At 39.1% G+C, this 14,179-nt stretch overlaps 1 protein-coding gene across 2 annotated transcripts; it reads right to left on the bottom strand.

The window, feature by feature from the left end:
• Positions 1-730: 730 nt before the first annotated feature.
• RB195_011149 (uncharacterized protein) lies at positions 731-13,383 on the bottom strand (the record flags this gene model as incomplete). Of its 2 annotated transcripts, XM_064192451.1 has the most annotated exons (17): positions 731-845; positions 904-1,096; positions 1,178-1,324; positions 1,395-1,532; positions 2,201-2,256; positions 3,156-3,294; positions 3,916-4,006; positions 4,242-4,373; positions 5,184-5,326; positions 5,392-5,487; positions 6,049-6,138; positions 6,228-6,296; positions 6,473-6,557; positions 7,021-7,104; positions 7,167-7,256; positions 9,705-9,830; positions 10,818-10,913. In XM_064192451.1, the coding sequence occupies 17 exons, from the start codon at positions 10,911-10,913 to the stop codon at positions 731-733; spliced, it is 1,890 nt and encodes a 629-aa protein (XP_064050034.1). The 2 variants fall into 2 exon arrangements, with proteins under 2 accessions (XP_064050034.1, XP_013301349.2); XM_013445895.2 differs by lacking the exons at positions 6,049-6,138; positions 6,228-6,296; positions 10,818-10,913 and adding an exon at positions 13,342-13,383.
• Positions 13,384-14,179: the final 796 nt, after the last annotated feature.

The following is a 14,179-nucleotide window of genomic DNA, read 5'->3' as shown; positions in this document are numbered from 1 at the left end:
TGTTTTCTTTTCCTCAAACGGCATCCTCAACAAAGGATCGTATTGTTTCATGTGGTTCCCATGGACGAGTTCTGCCATACTTATCTTGCCTATTCTGATGTATGGATGTTGTTTTAAAGCAAAAATTTTGTTTACTGTACATCCTTATCATTCGATAAGATGGATTAGATCGGATCGGATTGGAAAGGCAGCCATACTGAATTTGAATCTTCCAATCTTCGGTGGTACTGTAGTGCTCACAATGCCCCTCATTGAGTTGCTTCATAGGTTTCTTTACAATTTCGTGATAGTCTTGTAGTATTATTTACTTTAGTTCAGAAACAAACACAGAATCAATGCTAACTCATCAAAAACAATCGATGACCCTCATCTATCGATCGAAAAGATTGCTATTTTTTCCCTGATCTCAATTGACTCTGAATTTAAAAAGAAAAAACCGTCATGAGAGAAATTCGTTCGGGATTTCAATATTTTTCTTGGAGATCGGAGCGTTAATTGAAATGTTCAGAACTCACTTCAACGCGATAAAAAACATGTAAACAATGCAATGGACCATTTAAAGTTCATTTTGAGCATTTATAAAACATAAAACTTCAAAATTCTTACTGAAAAAGGAAGCTTAAACGTAGAACAAGACACATGACCCATACATTTCTCTAAAACTCTTAGAACTTTTAAGGCTTGATGCATGTCAAAATTATTCGAATATTCGCTGAATACCTAGCTCCGACTAATTTTCTTGGATCCACGAATAGGCATTCTGGAACATTTTCAACCATGGCGCGGCGCAGTCTTCGCTCACCCAATCACGGGGGTAGTCTGGCCATTGCCAGGACAAGAACGATCTGGAACAGTTGCTTGCGAGGACACGAAATGAAGGATGGGATTTTAGCCAGATGAAACCTGTCGGAATGAGGCATCATAGCCAGATGACGGCCATCTTCACTGCAGATTGCCGCCACAGAATCCTCGGAACCGTTCGGATTCCACGGATATTTCATGGACGGCTGTCCTTCGCTGTCGACATATCGTACAGCAATCTGATGAGACTTACGTAGTGCGCTCAGCACGTTCGATGAACGATAGGTGAACCGACCTGTGAAATCAGCCAGTCGTCCCAGGTCGTACAACTGTTAATGTTCGGCTATAAGCGATAAGGTACTTTTCAAGCACTAACCTTCCCCATGAGAACTCCACAGACCTAACACCGCTCCCTCCATGCCTCGCAACCAAATTGACGGAGATTGTTCAATTCGAACAGGACCAAAGGAGGATTCAAATCGTCCGCAACGATTTTCAGCCAGGAAAACTGACGGAGCGCCCTCTGCATCGAAAAATAAAGGAATATCTTAAGAAAGGTGCATAAAAGTTGAGAAGGAAGCGAAGATTGGTACCGTATTCTCCAATCCATCCAAGATGAGCCATCAGTTGACATCCATTGCAAACACCGAATGAAAGCGTGTCGCGTCTATGCTGGAAACGGAGAAACTCGAGACGAACCACTGGATTGTAGCGGATCGCGGCTGCCCATCCTAAAATGGAAACTCAGTTCAGAATTCGTCTCGTTTAAAGTTTAGTCTTAGTCGCTTGTAAAAAATTGAACTTTTTCAACAAGGATCCCTACACAATAGGTTTGGAATTTGAAAAAAAAACTTTGGAGGTTGGAACGAGAGATCTTCCCTTGAGAAGTCACAGTCAGCGGTCAAATTTCCTGCTCAGGTGCGCATTCGATTGAAGAAGATAGAGGGAAGAGCGAATGTGTGCAGCTAGGAAAAAGCGCGCGCGCTGCGGACGCGTCGCGGTCACGCGAGCAAAGAGTTCTGACGCCGACTGTAGAGGTAATCAATATGTAGAAAACACAAAGGCCTTAGGGCCAGTCAGTAGTGTGCGAATAAGTCCAACAGTTTATCAGAAAAATTGCTGAGAATTTAAATTGAAAAATACTTGTAGAAGAGGGAATCTATCAAGTAAATACAATTAAAAATTTTATAATTCCTGCTAACTTTTGGTAAAGATGCATAATAATTGCATCGTTCCCATGTTTTCCCACTTCTTCAAGACATATTCATTACGTAGAGAGGATTCTAAGGGTGTCCCCATATTTGTTTTGATCTGTGCTTAGAAAAATCATGATTTAAAAAATTCTTCGAAAGTCATACTACCAAAAAAAAAAAGAAAGAAAAAAAGAAAGTAGACAAACCTTTGGCAGAACCAAGTACATCTGCATATGAAAATCCTCCGACGAAGGCCACAACTCTGTAATTTTCAATCTTATTAGTGTAGGAGAAATTAAGCAAAAGATGATGCTGTGTTGTAACTGATAGAACTGAGCTATGAATCGATTAATTCAAAATGTATAAATGAGGCGATCGAATTCCTTGGGGCTGCTATTTAGTAAGGAGATTAATAAGAAAAAAAAGGAGGGGTGAGGGGAATACGGAGGCACATCACTTCAACGTTTTGACAAAACAGCGTAGCACCGGTGAGCAGCACACTTTTACTCGGTTATTTTTCATGATTTTCTAATTTTTTTTTGGAAACTATTTTGCACTTAACGGGTTTATTCTCTTCGAATAATATTCCAAATATAATATATTTATTCAATAATAATATTCCCACGTGCCACGTACGCAAAAAAGCGTGTTGTCGTCAGCGGGGTAATAAAACTACTAAAGTAAGCAGAAGAAGTAATATCAGGTGATAATTAATGCAATTGAAGCGACGCGGTTGTGAGACCAAAGTCGATGTCCAGAAAAAATTTCATTTCCAGAAGAACGAAAGAAAAAAACGGTGGTGCAAAACATGCCTCAATTTCGTACATCTTCTACTCATTTAAAAAGTATATACATAGAAAAAGAAGTGAAAGAGATGGGAGGGGTAAAATGTAGTTGGGAGGCGGCACATAGAGGCACTCTTATTTCTGGAAACAAAAGACTGAATCAATCAGGACCCTAAGACCTAAACCTTAGTCTTAGAAGATCTATGACATGTAAGTTGAAGTTACTGGGAGAAAAAAGTAAGATAGAACCTGCAAAAATAAAGGCGCCACTGAGTGGACTTCCTACTACATTTTCTCCGGAAGGAGATCACGGAATTAATTAAAATCCTCGAATTTTTTTTTTGAATTGTTGATTTTATAATCAGTTAGCTCCCACCTGTATTGTTCAAGCGTATGTCCTCCAAGCAAATCGGTCATGGTAACATCGTGTGGTTGAAATCCGGCAATTGCAAACGCGGCCGCCATCTCGCGATCACCGTTCGAACCTTCCTCGCGAATGATCGCCACTCGAGGTGCTTAAAGGAAGCGTATCACGAAATTGTGGCAGGAGTAACGGTGACTGACTTGATCACGTTCGGTCCATCCTAATACATTATTTCATTATCTTATCTCCATTATCTTTCATTATTTCCCCCTTCGAAAAGAGTGAAAAACAGTCTTGGTTGCATCCATGTCTCCTACGATGCATCAGGAGGCGGGTAACTCTGCAGATCCCAGCGTCGTTAATTTCGTGATATACGAGTACTATGTATAGTAAGGATAAAGCTCGGTTCAGATGCGTAAGCGGCTGCGCAAGTAGCGGTGCGATGGCGGTGCGTAGCGAATAGGATCGAATGGGACCCTTTCTAGCGCCGTAGTTCGCGACAGTCCCACCTCGATCCCAGCCGCCAACTCTGCCCCGCCGCTCGCGCTACTGCACCGAGCCGTTTTGACCCGACTGTGCACAAGACAACGCTAAATATGTTCAATCGGGTGACCGCGGCGCGTCTGCTAAAGACACGCGCACTTTTTTGCCTGACACACTCTCTCTTTCGTCGTCTTTATCCCACTCGAAATATCCCATCGTCCTCTCACTGAACATTTTTCGGCATCAGCTACACTTTTTTCAAGAACACTTTATTTGATGAATCCCGAACCTGAGGTAATATAGTGAGCAGAATTCGATACTAGAACTGGACCCCATTCGAATGGAGCAGTATAAGCAATCAGTTCTGTTGTTGATCGGACCTAAAATTCTTCCATGAGTTCCGACTGGCCGGCGATTCGAAGGTTGTAAGCTGTTAAGTCAAAAAAGAGTAAGAGAAAAGGTGAGGAGGAGGACTGATATTATAAGGATTGTGCACTGAAAACCAGAACACGATCCTCCACCTGTACGAGTTGTCTTATAAAAATCACACGGATCCAAAAACTGTGAATTTTGCGATCTGAAATCGATCAGGCATGCATGGAGCTCTTCACGCACCTGTTTAGCTTCCTGGAGACATGCGGCATCGGTTTGCATTAGTCCGAGACGATCTGACGTTTCTTCCCAGACTTCACGTAGAGTCACGAGACTTTCGTTCACAACACATCCTCCGTTTACTCGAATCTCAATCTGTAATATTTTTTTAGTAATATTCCTACATTTTTTTGTTTCTCTAATATTTGAGGTCAGGTTAACTTCTGATCGCAGGGAACTGCATTATTGTCTTTTTAAGTTTTATTATTTATTATTATTTTCACTAGTACACAACGTTCGGTACGTGACAATGAAAACGTAAAACATCCTTGTAACTCCAGGAATCATAGGAACGGGCCTTAGTTAATCGCATAAGACAATTCTTTATGCACGTAAGGATAATGAAAGGGATAACGTATAATGGGTCCCATCACTCGTGTTGGGGTAAGATTTCTCTCATCGGCTAAACATTTTTGGAACCACGGCTGCATCGTGTTTTCTCTACTCTTTTTGAAAACTAGAAAAAGATTTGTATCTACTACTGTAAAGGACTCAACATTGAAAATTTCCGCGAACACTGCTTTTAGTTTCGTTCTTTGCTGTCATCATGTTTCAGGATTGAGGATTGTTTCAAGCACTGGCGCAAAATTTGAGGGCTGTCTGATATAAATTTGTTCTGTCTACGTATTTTCCTTCTTTTCTTCTCTATTTCTTTCGTATTATTTCCCCTTTCAAACCACAAGTAAAAATATTAGAAGACGGGGGACTTTCTTTCGAATTTTCTTCTGGATACAGAAGAGATTGTCTGTTACTGATTTCTGGTTGTGATCAATTATCGAAGAAATTTTTCCACGACCTTGAGCAAATCCGACTTTTTTTCGTTTCTTCGGCAAGAAAAGTACAATGAAGCCAAATGCAAATTTCAACGATTTGCTGTATTTTTTTTTCTGAAAAAGAAATTCATACATTTGCTCCGGGCCCATAGGTCGAAAACACTTCACCGACAACCATCGAATGTCCTCTGAATTCGTTCATCACTGCAGCTGAATGTTCGTGCTCAACCTCTAGGAATACGCCAGCCTCCTCAGCGAATAAGAAAGTGATTGGATCTGGAAACATTTCCAGGTTTACCGGAATAGAGACGGATTCTGGAATTTTGTTCGTTGTTGATCACCTGTTTCACATCTGATATCGGCTCGGATCCCAACATTTCCGGCGAATGCCATTTCCAGCAATGCAACTATGAAACCGCCATCGGATACGTCGTGCACTAAATGGGATTCATGAAATGAGGGGTGGCAATGTGAAGTTTTGTGTAGATTTCCAATACTCAGGATTTTTGAATGAGCAGACATTCTGCGGACCAACTTTTTTACGTTAACAGTGTCAAGACATGGGTGGAGAGCTTCTGGATTCGCCAATTCGGCGGGAAAGTCTCTTAGCGCCTTGGTTTGAGGTCGTTTTGAGGGAGACGAGCACGTTTTTGATGAAGTCAGGAAAGTTAAAGGACCTGACGGATGTAGAGCAGATCTGTATGTGTAGTAATACTCCAGAAGACACTCCAGAAAAAAGGATCCGTGAACGCCCTGAAGTAAACGGCGCCCAGTTAGTGGTACTGTGGTGAACCGGGACATTTTAGAACAAATCGAAAAAACTTGGAAAACATTCCTTCCTATTTATTATTGGGGTTTGCTTTGCACAAGTAAACAAACAGTCTTTGTCGTAACAGTAACAGCTTAGTTTCAAATTGATTCGAAAACTGCCAGAGTATGAAATCTAAGCAAAACTCTGCGGAATTTCGAACTATAGGCGGTCAGAAAAAAAAGCTTACATGAAAGGATGACATCATCGACGATTAATTTTTGTATAGCTGCAAATGTGCGAGCCAATAATGGCATGTCTTCGATGTCTGCCGGATCGTCTCCAATCCAAAATGGGAACCATTGAGAACCATAATTTCACCGCAAAAACTCGATACTACCTGTCGTAGCACTTGAGCTAAAGCGGAACCTCCCAGCCTATTCCGACAAAATTCGCTTCCCATACGAACATAAATGATACTTGTCGAGTATGAGCCTTCTAAAAATATTTAGTGTATTTCTCCAACTAGGTTTAATTACATTTTATCAATTTATTCCTCAATATTTGAAATGTGGCTAGCAATTTGAGGATTAAAGTTTCAGCAAAATTAAATAAAATGTTTTTACGCATGGGAGTGATCTGAATGCAGTTGATGAGTTAAAATTGAAATTTACCTCGTGGTCCTTTGAAATTTGGAGTAACGGTCTTCATTACGTCAGGACAAGGCGCATAGGCAGACAGCACTAAGGTGCCTGGAGCCTAAATTTCATACTTGACATTATATTATCTTTTAATTTAATAACTCAACGGATCTTAATTGAGCCTATAAAAACAATTAAGCGAAAAGTACAACTTATATTTTGAAAAAAGTAAAGAAAACCAGGAACAGAGGAAACGATGAAGCAAAACTGAAGTGCAAAACTCAAGAAAATAAATAAATTAGAAAAGGAAAAAAACAAGTCGAAAAACAGCTGTTGACATCATAAAAGAAAGTAAGAAAAGAGTTGGAGTTGTTTAGAATCAGGAGAAAATAGCAATTGTTTGCTTTTTTGTTCGTTGGAAACGGAAAAAGAGCTACACTTCAAAAAACACGAATTTTATATAGAAATTTAGACTAGACTAGACTAAATGAAATGCAGAAAAATGTTTAAGAATCAAAAAATAAAAGGGAACGAGGAAGTACACAGGTGATGGGTCCAGAAAGAAGCTAGCAAGTACTCACCTTGACTAATTCATTGTCCACCTTAGCAGCCATACTTAGCGAATCTTTTCCGCCATCAATAGCACATCCGACATCGGCGAGCGCCTTAAACACAAAGTTTTCGCTTTCTGGTTTCGTTGCTACAGTAGAAGGGCGGAGAAGAAAACCTTGCATAGCGCATCGCATGCTTCTACGAGACGTACTCCTTCGCCTTCGCATTTCGCTGCCCACATCCAATTTCCGGACATTTTTACATCCTGGAAAGACCAGTTGTTTTTTTTTTGACAACGTTCCAAATTTACATTTCCGCTGATATGATTCAATACAAGATATGAAAGTTTCTGAATGTAAAATCGAGAAAAACATCTCAACAGAGCAAAGTAAAATCTAAAAAAAAACCTAGAGTTAAGAAGCATCAAGTCCAAACACAGACTGGCACCACCACGAGGTTTTTCCCACCACTTATTTTAACTTTGTTCTGCTTTATTTTTACTTATTACAAGTGTCTTTAGAATGATCGAAACTTCGAGAAGAAAAAAAGTTTTTGGATGCTTCTTTTATATTAAAACATCGTAAATAAATGAAAAATAACAAAATAAGTCTTAGATGGAATTTGTCAGAAATCCTTCGTTTTGGAAAAAAATCAGCAAAACCTCCAGGAAAAAAACAAAATAATTTTGTGTATGAAATTTCGTAGAAGATTTTTTGGAAAAGTTTTGAAAAAAATTCTCTCTGACGATAACAGCAAATATAAATACACTAAAAGGTAACTTAATTGTTTTTTCATACATACAAGAGTCGAATAGTTAAATTCTAGTATCAAGAACTTCATGTGCACGGATATTTCTGGCCAACATGCCACTCATCCTAGGAATCAGACCATGTTTTGCAAAACGTTTGCTCCATGGGAGGATCGAACTCCCGACCTCGGCATTTCTTATTCTTATAAGTACCACGCGCTAACCAGCTGCGCCAATGGAGCACAGTTGACACTTTCACTGTACATTTTCTAGACCATTCCTGTGCATCGCTATTATCATCGCATTGCGTTTCTTAGTCTTCTGGGAATTTCTGGAACTATTCTGTGGCACGAAAAACCAGCGGAGAAGACAGCTCAGCTCCGCCGTTTGGATAACGGCAGATGAGAATGAAGCTGCCACCATGGCGCAGTGGCGCAGAGCGCTGCTCTTCGTGAGCGTAGTCCGGAGTTCAACTTCCGTTCGAGAACAACCAGTCCATTTCTTTGCAAATGAGCAGGATAGATTAGATCTGATAGGTGTTGTTTGAAGTGACGGGGATCAACTCCAAAAACACTATGCGTAGCAGTTTAGAATGTAATAAGCATTTTTCTGAAAAACGCGATGCTTTAGGAAACCTGGATTGATCCGGTGGTCAGACAAACAAGTCACTGGTCACTGAAGAAAGAAGATCATTTGCTTAAAAAGTCATTTGTTGGAAACCAGACTGCACGAAAAACTAAGCAATTAAAAACTTAGGTCAATTAAGATCCTTCGTTTAGTCTCGGAACTGTTGAGGTGCTTTTTGAAAATAAATCCTTGATTATGTACAGGATTCTTTTCTAGGATATGGTTCTTTGCACTGTTGGGGAAGAGAAGTTATCTTATCGCTCATCCTCTTTCGTTGAAACGAATGACTCCAACTTGCGTCTCCCGATCCAACAAAATAGTGTCCAGAATTAAAATTGAGCCCACACAAAAAACATATTAGAGCAATTTATCCTTTATCTAATAACAAGGGTTCGTGATTCTTAGCAGCAAAGACTGTTTTTGGATCGTTTCTTCTAGTAGCATTTTAATGGAGGATCCATCGCTATTTTTGTTAAAAACAAAAACCATCCCGCTGTGTCAAACGTAGCAAATTTTTCCGTCTAAAGAACTATTTACACACAGAAATAAGTGATAATAGTGGAAAAGAGGCTTGTTAAAGAAATTCGCAAAAGATTTGACTGTAACAGGCGGTGAACGGAATAATTTTTATTTAAATCAGAATGAATCAATTTTTAGTTGACATAGCTATGCGTACCGTATTGTTCTGTAAAGTAGATTGATTTTTGGTACCACTAGGAAGGTAGGAATTTCAGGAACCATCATTTTCCTCTTGCAAAAAATCGAATATTCCCTTGGTTTTGATCCACCGAGTCATCCTAATCGCTATTTACGTAGGAATACTACAATATTGTGACTAGTTAGTCACCCGGACGTAAGGACAGCGATTCAGAGTGCATCGTGGTTTCGACCGCTATCATCGTAAATTATTCCAGATGAGACCTTTGGGAGGGTAGATTACAATTGTTTTGACTTTTCAGGCACTAAAGGACAGGAAAGAAAAAGCAACGAATCCATTCGGTTTCCGAAACACTTCTGCACTTTTGAAATTGTCGAATTTTAAATACTGCATGTTTTTTGTACATGGTTTTTTCTCACTAACCGGTAATTGAAGCTTAGATAGAAAATATATAGGAAATATGCACGCAGAATCAGTCAAAAAGGCTTCATGTTATATATTTTTTGGGATTAGTTTCTTTCTGTTGTTTTATTTTTTTGAAAAAGAAAATTGAAAAGTAATGCACCCGAAACGTTATCCGTAATAAGAGGGTAGTAATTTATTTGGGGCGTTTCCCAAAAAAGCCATAGATACCTTGAGGGGTCGCGCATAGATATAAATACGCCAAGCTTTTAACTCACTCTGAGGTCCGTGATACAAGCAGCCAGGAGATTGGTGAGCGTCTCGGCGACGGTCATCCTGGCACCGGCAGCTGGAGATAGAAGTCCTTTGATCGGTTGTTCACCAACGGCCACCGCTCCTCCAACCTGAAAACCTCTACGTCCACGGTTGAACTAACGACATCACTGAGAAATTACAAATCGATTGCATAAAAACTATGTATATGCCAGAAGAAACTGGGAAAACTTCTTGGACAACGAAATATGGATAGTGTACGAGATGAAAATTGTCCGCAGCATCAACATTAACAGAAAAAAGTTAGCTCTCCGGATGATTTAACAGTTTAGTAACCATCCAATCTTACGTAGAATTTTGATTTATTTTTATTTATTATTTATTAATACTTAGTCATTGACTTATGGACTCCAATTTATTTATTAGTCATTAATTTATTCTCTACAATTTGTTTTTTTTTATTTTGTTCACAGTTATGACCGGTTATACAAAATATTAGACATTTTAAAACACCACGCTAACTATTCAAATAATTCATTTCTTAGTCTGGTAGAAGAAGTCAGCCAGACTAAGAAATGAAAACCTCGAACGAGGTTATGAGTGACCGCATGTGTTAAAATTGTTTTTGTCTGGTTTTCAAGCCCATTTTTGGGGCTTCTTAACTTTTCTGGGACGAAGGGAGCTTTTTGCGGATTTAACTGTTTGTCGCGATATCAGCGAGTAGCACGAGTGTTGGAAAAAATTGAGTTGAATCTCGGATTGACCTCAGGGAAATTTATGGAATCTTAGAGTTATTAGAAGTAAGGACAGCGCCAGGCCCCAGTGACAATGATTTTGCCGTTTTTCTTAAATGTTGTGACTTAGACGAATGTGCTTTCATTTTTTTTTTCTTTTTGGTCGTATAGCATTCGTGTATGTGATTGAATAAATAAATAAATAAATAAGGTCTCGGAACCCATGATGTACCGCTATGCATTTAAGTATTTCTTATACTCATTGAGCCTCTGAGAGGAGAACATCTAGAAAAATCGTTTGAATAAACGTTAAAACCCCTTCGTCGGATCTAATGGGAGCTACAGTAGACCATGGGGCAGTTGTCCCACAAGTTATAATGTAACCGTTTTCCCTCTCCCCTCCTCCTCCTCCTCTGCCCTGTTTCCGTGAACACGACGACTCCCTATGTGAAAGTTGTATGCAGCACGCTTCGAAAGCATCAGCTTATGTCCATTTGATTAGCTTTCGGCGCACGGAGTCTTTTTCAAACGATAACAAGACATGAATAGAAAACAATCTAATCTCGAAGATGCTGCATGTTTGGTCAGCCATCCTTTGTTGACAAAAAGTTTGGATGTAAATCAGACGTAGACGCACATTCTACATTGGGAATTTGCGAAAATTCTGCATTGACTTTGCAAAAATTTTAAAAAGTACTGAAAAGTATGCACGATTCAACCTGTAGGTTCCAACTAAGTATAAGTTGCCAAGAAACTTCGCTAGCGTCTAAGTACACCAAATGAATAGTTAATATTCTCTGGTTTTACCTTAAATTTACTTCAGAGGTGCGCCAGAACAAAGAAAGCGATAGTATTTCCAGCGTAGAAGACTTTTACAAGTTAACTTTTTTTTTAGAAATTTTAGAAATTTTGAGAAAACTCGTCTGATGTAATTTTTGTTAGTGGGAAAGGGCAATCCTTTCACATCAAGGTCAGAATCCCTCAATTAGGTTGTTCTCTTCTTTAAAAAAGTGAAAAGTCCCTTAACAGAGTTGTTGTCCAATCAACAACGTTTCAGATTAATGAACTTATAACTAAAGCAAGGACGGATGTAGCGGAGTCCATAGGCCGTGGTTCGATCGACGGTTCGAAACCCCTCTAGGGTCTACGAAACCTTTATTTGTCGTCCTTCCGATATCAATAAATTGGACCGGACATGCCTAGGAGGATAAAAACACTGGCCTGATACATTATCTCGTAACTACAAGCCATTGTAAGATACACTCGTAAACTTCGAACATTGCAGACGCATTCCCAAGAAGGTCATCAACGCCGTGCACCATCACTTTATCCCAACTAAAGTATGCAAGTCCAACCTGACCACGGCAAAGATGAACTCGGCATGTCCTGCACCAGCTGAGCAGAGGTTTCCTCCTTTCCTCAGCTCAAGTGCATATGGTTTAGTAAATGAGGAGTTCCCTGCTTGGCTCAACTATGCGTTATCAATTTCGTCCCATTTGAAGAGATAAGCCCGGAGAGAGTTCCTATCTATACGAGACTTCGTATATGCTATCCGTCACCAAGGTCGACCATCACATAAAATAATCCAACGGGTTTAGATTCGATGGAAACGGGGTTATTCTTTAACGGACACGAAATTGTGAATTGATGCAGTCCCCTTCATTTATTGGCTCAAAGAGTGGGTATTAAATAATGTTCAGAAGTCAAATTTACTAGCTATGCTTCGAATTGAAATCGCAGTTTCAGTAAATTAACCGAGGAAGCCGACAGATCGAGTTTCAGCTTGCTTTCCGTGAATCTCAGTGGTGCCCTTTTGTTATCGAAAATTCCAGAAAGTAACAATATGCGGAGGGTGATGACCTCTTTGTAGAATTTGAGAATTCAAAAAAAAAAGACTAATGGTATCCAATTATTTCATTTCAATAATATTTTTATTATTTCTAAATTAATTGTATTTTAAATAATTGATTGTATTTCTTATATAATTTTAAAAATTTCCCACACCCCTCCTTGAAGTGTGTCTGTGTAAGAAGAAAATCCTAGAACTGATTAGTTTGTTCAACAATTTCGCTCTCTAATAAAAATTTATATCAATTGATATACATTCCACGCAGATTGTGTGAGATTTTGGCTGATATTTGAGCGCTCACGTAATTTTGCACCATCTCTGAACCATGGTAGTTGCTGCAGTAGTTCTTGGACGTTGTGTTGAACTATGACCAAGGAATCAATTACGGAAGCCTCTAGAGAATAATTTCTTTCTTTGACGTTCATTCGTACGTTAGAGCTACATAGCTTCCCCATAGCATCCCCGATGGTCCTGTTGAAGATCCACGGTGAAAAATCGAGCGGGCTTGAAATTTTGATAATTTCCAATCAAATTCTATTAAGGACTTCTTCATCTTAAAATATTTCATTGTTGAAAAGTAGGTTTCAAGTCTCGAAGTTTCAATAACATAATTTTCCAGAAAAAAATCTATTCCCGTGAACTTTCACTTTAATCTTGTCCTGGTGGAAATTGATTAAAGGATTAAGAGAGGAGGAGGAGGAGGGGGGAAAGTCACACTGAGATGAATTTGAGTGAACTATGAAACTTTTTTCTTTGAAATAAATTTCTGTAACGTTTCGAGTGGGTTTTCAAAAGATAAGGGATAAAGTGTCTGGCGTTAATCAATCCGCTCGGGATGCGCCCCCACGTTCACTTCAATTCAGAATCGTTTGAGGTTCACGAACGTGTAACTGGCCCACACAATGATTTGCGGGGGCTAGCCGATGTGTCAAGTCAGTGTTTTTATTTTCATAGACGAGTCTGATACCAATTTATCGACCCCGGGGGAATGAAAGGCTTGGTGAGCACTAGGGCGGATTCGAACCTCCGATCGATCGCGCAGATAGCAGCGAAACTTACCGACTGCGCTACACCCGGCCTCTTAGGTTTTTTATTCGACATTATTTTCTCACTATGTTCTTTGAATAACCTTCACAATCTACATCAGATCAATCCACAGTGTACTGAATAATGTTGAAGTGGAAGATATCCCCCGGAGATTTCATTGATAAAACTCGGTTACGTGAGTTTCTGGATATCCCAGGTTCACGTGATTCATTTCAGTATAGTATGTACTTTCGCAGCTAATGCAAAAATATGTAATTGAAATGTGGCGATACTTACTTGCATGTGTGAAACGAAGAGAAAAAAGACGCAAGAAATACTCAGAATATTAAGACATGAAAGAAGTCCAGGATAACCTCCCACTGGTCCTAGAGTATGCACGTAGAGCTTACGTGCATACAGACTACATGTTAAAAAGACAACATATTAGGAAATTTTTCTTTTTTTTTTGCAAATAAAAATCCCAATAAGTTCTGTTTGTTCTCCAGTAAAGTATTGTAATGCTGGAGTAATATGAACTATTGTAAGTATGAGTTGAGTTCATTAATTCCGAGTTTATTAATGAACGTTGTAACGATTTTCTAATGCACCCATGATCAGCTACAAAAAAAAACTCTTTTTGTGATAGCTCTGTAAATTTTCTCCAATGGTCAATTGCTCAGGCATAATTATTGATTAGAACAAGGACCTACATATTCTTTGCGATTCTGAATTCTCCAACACATAAATAAACACTAAATAATAAATAATACAGAGTAGCAAATAACAAAAAAAAGATGATTAAATTAATAATAAATATGACAAATGATAAAGAAAAAAGGACGTTTTCAGCATTCTCGTTTATTAATTATCA

The sequence above is a fragment of the Necator americanus genome, chromosome III (assembly GCF_031761385.1).
Source record: "Necator americanus strain Aroian chromosome III, whole genome shotgun sequence".
NCBI classification, from domain to species: Eukaryota; Metazoa; Nematoda; class Chromadorea; order Rhabditida; family Ancylostomatidae; genus Necator; species Necator americanus.
Note: the sequence above shows the minus strand (reverse complement) of the source record. Positions and strands in the feature narration are given on the sequence as shown.